This window comes from Emydura macquarii, unplaced genomic scaffold (assembly GCF_026122565.2).
Source record: "Emydura macquarii macquarii isolate MOO-44397 ecotype Brisbane River unplaced genomic scaffold, CSIRO-AGI_Emac_v2 contig_2205, whole genome shotgun sequence".
NCBI classification, from domain to species: domain Eukaryota; kingdom Metazoa; phylum Chordata; order Testudines; family Chelidae; genus Emydura; species Emydura macquarii.
This window is the reverse complement of record NW_027132342.1, coordinates 26,684,436-26,695,549: the sequence shown is the minus strand read 5'-3', so window position 1 is coordinate 26,695,549 and position 11,114 is coordinate 26,684,436. Positions and strand designations below refer to the sequence as shown.

At 36.0% G+C, this 11,114-nt stretch overlaps 1 protein-coding gene across 3 annotated transcripts in view; it reads right to left on the bottom strand.

Moving 5' to 3' along the window:
- Nucleotides 1-3,363: 3,363 nt before the first annotated feature.
- Nucleotides 3,364-11,114, bottom strand: part of TMCC3 (transmembrane and coiled-coil domain family 3) — a 66,601-nt gene continuing 58,850 nt past the window's right edge. For 2 of the 3 annotated variants that reach the window (XM_067559807.1, XM_067559808.1), the window contains exon 4: nucleotides 3,365-9,329. In XM_067559807.1, coding sequence (XP_067415908.1) covers nucleotides 9,027-9,329 — 303 coding nt within the window. In that variant the 3' untranslated portion in view covers nucleotides 3,365-9,026. Of the gene's footprint in view, nucleotides 9,330-11,114 lie in introns of all 3 variants that reach the window. The other variant, XM_067559806.1, reaches the window with a different exon arrangement.

The following is an 11,114-nucleotide window of genomic DNA, read 5'->3' as shown; positions in this document are numbered from 1 at the left end:
TTAACAAATGACTCCTAATAGAATCTTAATTAGCTCTATCTTTTAACAGTGGGAAGAAGCAGGTTAAACCATGTCTAGGGCTCTCAGAGCTCATACTCAATGGCAGGAACACTGTCCCCATCCCCTCTCCCTTTAACAGGGGTCTGGCATCCAAGTACCTAGGCACGGTAGGTATGCCCATGCAAACAAGGTGGGCTCCTGAAGTGCTCTTTCCCAGCTCATCACTAGATGTCAGGGGAGAGCTCAATCAGACTCTGCTTGCAAAAAGAATGTTAAGGTTGCAAAGTCAAGAATTCAAAAATTAGGAAATGCCAGAGTTAAGGTTGCCTGTGCTTTTTGTATTAGTATTTACCTTTAGTTAGTTATTATTGCATTAAATACAGTACACGCAGTAAGGTATGTTTGCTCTTCTTGACCTGGTTATAGGGCAAAGGTATTTGACAATGAAAGAAAACAGGCATAAAGCAACTGAGCACTTTCCTCTGTTGCCATGGTGCTAAATTGCAGAATAACGAAACTTTATGTTCAAGATACATTGTAGAGTCAACACTGAAAAAGAAATTCAAGCTACTATACCAAATTTCAGATCTAGAACCCCTTCTCAATTGCTAACGTGCTTCTGGGGGAAGAGAAGGGAATCATAGCACATACAAAATTGGTTGAAATTAAAATACATTTTATACAATTTGAAATAGTTTCTGACAATGTCAGTGTCTAACTCTTTTAAATAATGTACTTCAGATAAATAAGGCGCTAGCTGTATATCATATTTTGTACACAACAATGCTAAGTCCAGATCATAAAGTCAGGTGGATGTTACTAATGCCAATACCCCATTACACAACTGTTTAACAAGAACAAACACATTCACAGTATTCTTGATAGTCCCAATTCCTTTAAATTTTTAATGGATTTATGCTATTTTTAATGAATCAATAAGAGCAGTCAAAAACATAGTTACCAGGAGCTTTTGATGAAATCATTAACATATTTTGAAAGATTTATTTTGATTAGAAGAGACACTGATCATCCCATTCCAGCAGTGTCCTTCCTTTCAATAGAGGAAGAATAAATAAAAGGCACTACAAGCTGTGATTCACTTATGTTGCCAACCCATGAAAAAAACAAATATCATCAGATTTTTAAAAAATAGATCTGGATAAGGAATTACAATTACACTTAGTTCCTCTAGAGGTTGCTGTAACCGTAGATAAGGAAAGGCTTTTTCATGTTAAATAACGTTAAAATTATCTCCCAAAGATCAAGAATAATAAATGTAGGTAAAATGCTTTAATATTTGTTTCTCTTGTAGATTAAATCATGTACAGATTGATGATTTTATATAGAATTTTATAATCATGACGTTATAAATATCTTGACAATTTTACTAGCAAAATGATAATGAGCTTTCAGGAGGAAAAGCATTAAATCTGTAGCAATACTTTGTAATACTGAAATAAACAACATGAATACAAATTGAGTTTTTTCTCCAAAGTCAACAAAGATTTTGTTTTAAAAAGTTAAGGTTTGTTTTGGGTGCAAAGCATGGTAGTTTTACAGGACTGCAAAGTGTAGCTCTTAGAAAAACGACTGTTAAAAAAAAGGCCTCAGGGGGTTCCATATTTATTGTTACTCTCAATTTTCATATCAAACATGTTCAGTTTAAAAGGAAAAGATTTTTTTGCGTCAGCCCTGCTAACGCTACCCAAACTCTAAGGATCAAGCAGGGTTCTTTCTGCCTTGTGCATCATCATCAGTAATATCATATTCTGCCCTCAGTGACATCTCTGCAACCCTTCAAAAAGATTGTACAGCTGTAACTGGATGGAATTTAGTAACCTGTTTTGTTGATATGCAAGGAAAAAGACCCTGCCTCATACCATATTGGCTCTGCAGGGCTGATAGAAGTAAAAAGCAGTAAAATCTTATTTTAATCATTAAAGTCAGCAAATATGACTGAATGGGCAAGTGAGCTGTTGAATAAGTTCACGCAATTTTTACACGGGTATTTTCAAGGTAGAACCACATTAGACAATGACTGCAGGATTTGTGGAGGAGGAGAGAGGAGTCATACAGCCTTACATCTGCCCCAACATTTTCTCCCCCAGGCAGCAAAGGATCCTGCTTGGTTTCTGGGTCTACTGATTTGGGAAAGGGGGTGCATTTTGGCAAGTCACCTGTTCCTGTGTAACTTCAGAGCTACCCAGACCTACCAAATCTAATTGTCTGAAGACCTAAAAGCAAGGAGCAGAACTGCATGTCCACTTCCCATCCTCAACTAGATCTGTTCTGAGCAGCATATCTGCAGAAGGCAACACTGGGAGCCTGCCTCTTCCTTTTAATGATTTAAAAATAAAATGGTTCTAGTGGCTTAAATTGGGTCCACATTGGGGTTCTTGCAGGAGACAACCAGGAAAGGGAAATGAAGCAGGAGACACTTCTGTAAAACATTTGTGAATTGAAAGTGCCCTAGCCTATTTTATCCCAAAGACAAGTTGTTTTGTTCTGTGTTTGTACTAGTGCAATGGGGTCCTGGTCCAAGATAGGAATACAAATAATTATTCACATATCAAGTATTTGTTTTTTCAAGATGTAGTAACTTGTTTCAGTAGCATCCACTACACTCACTTAAGCCCATTATCAAAACTGAGGTTTATGAGGACACAGTCAGAGTTAGTAATGGAGAGCAGGACTTTTTATATCTTGACCACCATTAGCAGGAACCAAAAATTGTTACAGTCTGAGGACAACCTACAGTTTGTGAAATGAGTTAGCTTTAGTGTTTAGTAAAGAGATCAAGACTTCTAGCATCCACATCAAACCCAGCACTAAAACTGGCACTATTAGGCAGAGTCAGCAACTGACTGGACATGAAAACTTTTCCCCAACATCAGGATTGATGCATAGCAGTAGGGAAAAATGGCCTGCTGGTACTGCGCCTTTGCTGGTCTGGGAATAAATGACTTTAGTCCCAAAGGCTGTCAATCTGACACTTTTCATGAGTATTTGGTTTTTGGAATTAAGAATCGTTATGATTAATATGTACATTCTAAGAATATATGCTCAACAGTAGAAATATTTGGTGATGTGTCTAAAACTGTTTTCTGACACTAGAATATAAAAAACCTCAAGCTTCTATTTCCATTACTCAAAGAAAAAGTCCTAAATGATTCCAAGCACTTGATAAAATTAAACCTACTCACCATATATCATGTTCACACTGAATTTGGAAAAGCTTAATGATGGTTGCTCCTCTGACCTTTACACTATTGCCAAGGCATAGCTTTAAATAAAACCCAAGATCTCAATTTTTGACAATATCCCAAACAGGGTATAGCACTCAAAATCAACGTCTGAATGTTTTTCACCTTTATTTTGAAACTGGAGAATGCTCTCCATTATGAAATGTCGTTATGGACAGAGGAAACACTGGAGTGAGGTGGATTTGACTAATCAGATGATCATTTTAAGAAATGGAACTTTTAACAGCAAATTAAATTTAAATACTTTTATTTTAAAAAAATGTTAATGGCACCTTTGAGCAGTCATGACCACACCAAGAAATATATAAACACTACATACATTAATAGATGTATCTTTACATAGTGCTACACAAAATGAAAGTAGTATGAGATACACAGGTTACATGCTGACAAATATTTTCAGTCAATAAAAATAAACAGCTTTCAACACACTTTAGTACTGCCTGGTCAGCATTATCTTACAAAAAATGGAAGGGAGATAGATTTATGGGAAGAAAGATTTCTACCAACATTATAACTTAATACACCACACATGCAATAAATCAAATTTACAAGACAATTCAATCAGTCCCCTATGCAATCTTATGTACATTGTCTTCTAACTTCTTAGAAAATGGACAACAGGATTTTACTGGCCTCAAAACTGGATTTTATATCACTTTTTGTTCTTCACAGGAGATTAAGCAATTCAGTTAATTGCAATATTTTCTTTAATCCCTTACACTTTTAATGTAAAATTTTCATTTTTTAAACTGAACTATGCTTCAGTACCAGATAACCTCATTCTGTTGGCATTCTTCATTTAAAAACCTGACTGTCTCTACACTACTGTATTTCTAGTTTTGACTATTAATACATTTGTTTTTCTAGAAGTAGCTCTAAACTTGCCTTGTTAAAAAAAAAATCATTATAAAATTTTGGCACCTAAGTCTCAGAGCATAAGTGACTCCTGAAAATGGGACTTACTGTAAAATTTTTCAAAAGCGCCTAAGTGATTTTGAATCCTCTCTATTTTGAACTTGTTTTGCAAATTGTTGTATTTTTCATAGATTGTAAGGCCAGAAGGGATCATTGTGATTTTCTAGTCTATCCTCCTGACGCAGACCATAGAACTTCCCTGAATTAATTCCTGTTTGAACTAGAGCAAACTTTTAGAAAAACATTCAAATCTTGATTTAAAACTTTTCAGTGATCGAGAGTCTACCACAACCCTTGGTAAATTGTTCCAATGGTTAATTACCCTCACTGTTACAAATTTTCACCTTATTTCTAGTCTGAGTTTGTCTAGCTTCAACTTCCAGCCACTGATTCATGTTATATCTTTGTTTGCCAGGTTGAAGAGACCTCTATTATTACATTTTGTTCTCCATCTTTACTTACGCAAAGATACTGAAAGGTATTTAGGCTCCTAACTTCCACTGAAATCAATGGAAACTTAGGAAACTCCAACTAGTACAAAACACTATAGTGTCTCCCCTCAGCAACATAGGCTGCCATGAGCATATCACATCTGTACTCTGCTCCCTACACTGGCTTCCTATAGAATTTCAAATCAAGTTCAAGGTCTCAGTCCTTATCTTCGAAGTGTTCCATGTCCTGGGCCCAGGATGTCTAAAAGACCATTTAAAGCTCCAGAACGAAGACCATGGTCAACAACTTCACTCCTCTAGCACAATGCAACTCTCAACAATAAGAGTAAAGCTTGTCTGTGCAGGAGACAGAACCTTTTCCAGGGATAGTCTGAAACTGGAATGAACTCCCCCAGGAACTAACAACTATCACAAATCTCGTAAATTTCTACATCAAGTGCAAGGTACATTTCTTTGATCTTTTCTTCTCAAATACAAATGCAACAGGCATGTTAAACAAAACAAATCAAAACCAAAACCCCACCCTACCAAAACAAGACACTCCACTCCACATGCTTCTCCCTGTAAAGAGAGTATGAGAACACAAACAAACAATGTGAGACAGATCTGTAATGTTCCTTAATGCACTACTGGTGAGGTGTGTGGTATGAAAACCTATATAGAATAGAATACGAACCTAAATACTTTAAGGATTTGGATCTTAGAGACTGATCAAGTCACCCCCTAATTTTCTCTTTGATGAGCTAAACAGAATGAGTTCCTTGAAGCATGTTTTCCAACCCTTAAATCATTCTCAATGTTCTTCTGCAAACCCTCTCCAGTTTATCAATATCCGTATAGAAGTGTTGACACCAGAATTGGACATGGTATTCCAGTAGTGGTTGCACTACTTAATGTTAGGCATTTTGATACTAAACAAAGCAGTGGCCAGATTCAATAGCTCTTTATGAAAAGCCAGAACTAGTATTACTGGAGCTTAATAAGACAAGAAGTACCACTGGGTTACATGAATGGAAGGACTGAAGTTATAGTATAAGGCAGGAAGAACAGCCTTGAATTGAATTGGATAGTATCCAGTCATATTAATATCAGTGACTTTGGACAGGAGTGGAACTAAATTTATATAGGCATCTTTCAATAGTTTTGTGTTGCAAGCCCTAGAGAAACCCCTTGACTGGGATCTATGGGCTGAAATTAGAAAGGTAGCTAATGGTGAAGTTAACTGTGATGGGAAATTAAGGCCTGGTCTACACTGCTGGTGAAATTCGGCAGGAGTTATGCAAGCTACTCTGTGTAGCTTACATAACTCCTGTTGACTTCGTAACTTCCATTTAGCACACTGTTTCCACTGTGCTGCACCAACAGGAATTGCTGCATCGATGCACTTCTACACTTTTTGGGGAGGTGGTTTTATCAAATCGACTTCCAGATCGATTGAGCAGGTCTTCACTTCCGCTCAATTGATCCGGATAAATCAATCTGACGGCAGCAAATTTGTTGCCATCAGTGTAGACATACCCTAAGTCTCCGGGAATTGACAGATATGGATTCTACCATCAAACACTTTGAGGCTTTCAAAGGTGCAATTGTCTCTCAAGCAGTTAGGATGCTAACTACAAAGACTAGGGCTACTAGTTTCAGTTCCAACTAATTATGATTAATTTATTAAGGATCTTGAGATTGAAGATATACTTGGCAAGGGTGATCACAATATAATGAAGAATCAGCCAGAGAAAAGAATTATGCTAGACTAACAATTGTTTTCCTGAGTTGAGTAAAGCTACTGACCAGTAGCATGCATATCATGTATATGTAGACATTTGTAAGCCATTTAACAAAATTATTGTATCAATGCTTGTTTTTGCTATTGACCAGCCTGGAATGCAGGGATACAAACTGGATATCAAAATGATTAAAAGGAAGATACAGAAAAAGTGGCAAGGGATTACAATGAAAAGAAGTCACTAGTATCTCAAGAGTCAGTACTGAGCCTCTTTCTTTTAGGTCTGACCCCCCCAAATTCACCTTTAGGCACCAAGTTACAAATTGGTAAGAAAAACTTAAATACATTAGGGTAATGGTGTAAAAAATGGCTGATGGATTTTTATGTAAATCAAAGGATTATTAATTTAAAATACAATTGCTGGCTAAAGCACTGGAAAGTACTGACAATGAAAAGACTTAATATTCATGTTAGCTGTAATGAAGATGGGAATTTATTGTTTAACTTTAGTAACGGCCAAAAGGTTCTCAAGCTGCATCAAAAGGGTATATAAACAAAACAAGGGAAATCCTCTGTTAGGACATACAAATGCTGGAGTAAATCCAGAAAAGAGCAGCTAAGTAATTTCCAAGTTATGGAGTGGACTTCACTATGAAGATATGTTTAATCTTTTCAACTGATACAATTTGTAATGCCCTCAGCCTATCAACTGAATAGATGAGGTAGCTATGAGTGGGTGGACTGGTCAGAGGATGAAATTCTAATGCAATGTATAGACACATCTAAATGGGGATCAAAACAATTTGAGAATAAGGATCTCATTGAACAGGAACGCACAAGGACCTGCCTGAAAATTGAAAAAGGTAAAGTTTAGGTATAATAATGACTGTTTTTCCCTCAGAAGGGTCTTCAGTGTTTGGAATTCTTTGCTTTCACAGGCAGTACCCAATTTATTAGAAATCAAGGAAAAGAGGAATAACTACTTGGATAACAATAGTGGCTTGAGAATAAATAGATTTGGATGAATATATGGCAATTCTTGCTCACATATACAGGGCTAAACTGACTGCTAAGTTTGAGGTATGAAACGTCATGCCACTATCAGTAAGTTATTGTTTTATTTTCCTCCACCTTCTTCTGGGAAGATTGAGCAAGGTCCAATTAAGATCCTATTACAGGTGTATCCAATTTATCAGTCTCCTCTGGCTGCAGCAAGTCAAGTATCACAATCCTTCCGGGCTTCTAAATTCAGGCATAATTAACTCTGCAATCAAAGTAACAATAATGCTGTCATGACAACGTATCTTAAAAGCAAATAGTAATATTAAATATTAAATTAAATAACCAGACACACTTGTCTTTTTTTGGATACATTTGAGAGGAGGAGAATCCTGATTTTTTATTTCATATCTTATTTTACATCATATCTGGTTATCCAGGCACACAGGATTTCAAGAAAAACATTTTGTAGTTTCTAGATCAGACAAAATAAATTATATTTAACCGCCCCCACCTTTTCATAGTGGTGTTACTGTCTGACGTCTAACACACTGTTCTCAGGAATGTTTCTCAAAACAGATTGCACAGTTAATTCTAATATATAAAATTTCATTCTTTACAACCTTCCTGACCTAAGGGTTTCTCCACATCCCCTGTGGAACCCTGAAGAAAAAAACCCACAACATCCAATTTCTTTCAACGTTACTACTCCTACTCCAACTTGGGGCCTAGTGTTATCTATTTCACATTCACCGGAGAGCTCATCAAGTGAGTGTTAAAAATTTAAACAGCTGTCTATGTGCTCTCCCTTTATAGCCTGCAAAGCTTGAAATATGATCAGAAGAAGTATTGAAGTCAACATGGCGGCATCAACATCAGTTATTTGTTTCTTTATTCTTCTAAGATGTCCTTATAATTCGTTCAGTTCATCATATTTGGAGGCCCGATATTACATTTACATTTTTTCTAAACATGATAAAAAATAGCTCCAAGATATAATATTTACTAATCTGTATCATAAGAGACTCTAGTCATATGAAATTGTTGGGAAAGTAAAACATTTAAAGAATAATCTGAGTTAGGGCCCACTTGCAAAAGCATCATATCTTGGTGCTGGATTGTAATTAAGCACCCTCCCAGTTTCTAATTCACAGATGTGAAATCATCTAGTATTAGGAAATACTATAAATATGGCTGGTATTTCCTAACATTGTAAAATATAGCTAGCCATTCTAGCCTGATTCATATGGGATGCTAGACAACGGAATTAATACAATAGGGATGCTGCAAGTGCATGCTTATTATAGTACACTTCCACCACCACTCCTCCTCACTCCAGTTAATGACACAAGATACTTCAGGTTTCTTACACCACCAAATAGCACGACCTCTGGTAGCTGTGCTGATTTGTAAAGTGGAAAGCTGGTAAGATTAAGGCAAAAGATTTACGTGAGTGAGCAGTTTATAATAGATTTAGCCAATTAACATACAGTATAATTGAATAGGCAAATGACTGCCACAGAGTATAAATTGAAGTATGTACACTTTAGCATTCAAGAGTTTTTATAGCTTTCATCCAGTCTGCATGTTTAAATTGCAAAATTAAAAATTTGGTAGTTTGTATACACACAACATTTCTTTAAAAAAAATAGAACATCCGGGCTAGTGGATTCATCTTGGTATGACCATCCTTTCTATGGCACAGATAATGTGATCCCAGTTTTTACAAAATATTGCAAGTAGAGTCACTGCAAAAAAAGTGCAGATGATATGGAAACGGCTCTTCATCATAGGAGCTATAAACTTTGCAATGGTAGAGACGCACACTAAGATGACAGTCATGAAGGCCAAGATTACATTTATACATTTCCCTAGGAGTACTTTGGCATTAACAGTTTCTGACTGCAGCGCTTGCTGTTCTTGCTGATGGAACTCCAGCTTAGAAACCCGAGTCTGGCAAGATTCCAAGGCTTCCTATAGACAAAAGGAAAATAAGAGTCAGCTACATTTCTACACACAAAACATTTAGCTGCTGAGTATAATTTATAAACTACTTAAACAAATATGTTGTGCAGACAATCAACTGTTTAAAAAAAGTAGATAGTTGTCTTGCTTAAAAGTATAATGAAACTTGACAACACTATCAAAAGTGTAACATTTACATTTTTTCCTGATTGAGAAAAATAGTGTTTATGATGTCTCATGTTTTCTGAACATACTGATGAGCTAAAGAATGGGTAAGCTGTTACTATGGTAACTTCACTGTATTAAACCAGCACCAAAGTTAGTTTCTTTGTATACACCATAGAAAATGCTAGGACACTGCTGGCTTGCTGTGACACCAATTAAATCAATTGTGCTATGTGGACCTATTAGGTTTACACCTCCATTCGGGTCTAAATTCACTTTCATTCTCTTGAATGCCACCCATTGTATGGTGCTGGAACTGTGATCTCAATAAGAGACTGCTCTGTCCCTTTATCACTGTGAAGGGCAATTAATCCACGTCTTCAATGCATTGTGAGCATGCATGTCTGTGGAGAACATAAAACAGAGTCATGCTGAACACTTTCCAGCCTAACATTGCTTACAGTTACATCACTTTATATATCAACCTGTCAGCTTTAAAGGAGATACAGTCTTATGAATATTTTCTTGTAACAAATCTGAACATTGTCTGAACATTACTGTAATTACAGTTCACTTTCCAACTGGTTCTTTTATACAATTTCCGATCATCTGGGAAAAGTGGATAACCAAGATCCCAGGCTTGTCATTAATCTTTAGGAAATGTTCTGCACTAAAACATAACTACCCACACTTACTCTTTTCTTTAATCATTTTACACTTTCTATAGATGGAACTCTAGTCTATATTTTGAAATTAAGTTCCCCATCCCTTACTGACTTAAGTCTTTTCTCATTTGATGGTTTCTTTTGTTCTGAATCTCAATGTATAAACCTGGCTCTTTTGTTTAAAGGTGAACAAAAAATGCTCTTTAAATAAAAATAATCCCCCAATTATTAACCCAACATCGTGCAGACATAAGTGACAAGAAAATAAATACAAAGCTTCCAAAACAAATCTGTTTAAAATCTTCTACTTCACTTATTGTGTTTAGTTGATTGTGATAAAGTTCACATCACCAAATGCATACAGCAATATAAGGAATGCAGTTTATTTTCGCTACTTTAGGAGTTAGTAAAGTAAACAACTCTTTCAGGAGAAACACAGGGGAAAAAAACTTCTCAGTTCATCTTTAAACTGTATTTATAACTCCCAATTCTACATGGGTGTTTTATTAATGATTTAGGATCTCAGTCCATTTTTAACAACTATGCAGTTCTTCTACAATAAATTCAAAATGTATATAGGGTTTTGCCATGTTATGTCAGAATTCATCTAGGAAGAGGTTTGGACAGAAATTTATGTTAGCATACAGCTGGGAATAGTGTTATTTTACTGCTATTACAGAATCAATAGGGAAAGCAAAATTATTCCATTTCAGAGCATTTTACATTAGACCAATAGATTCCTTAATCCTCTAGTGATAGAGCAGTAGATGTAAAATACCGTTTAGAATCCACAGGACTTTATTCAACAGGTTATAAAACTTTAGGGGGTGAAATCCTGGCCCATTGACTTCAATGGGAATTCTGCCACTGACTTAAATGGAGCTGAGATTTCACTCTAGTCGGGTCAAAATGTGGGCCTAAATCCTTAGTATTCCTTAAATGCAAATATTATTCTAAATTATGC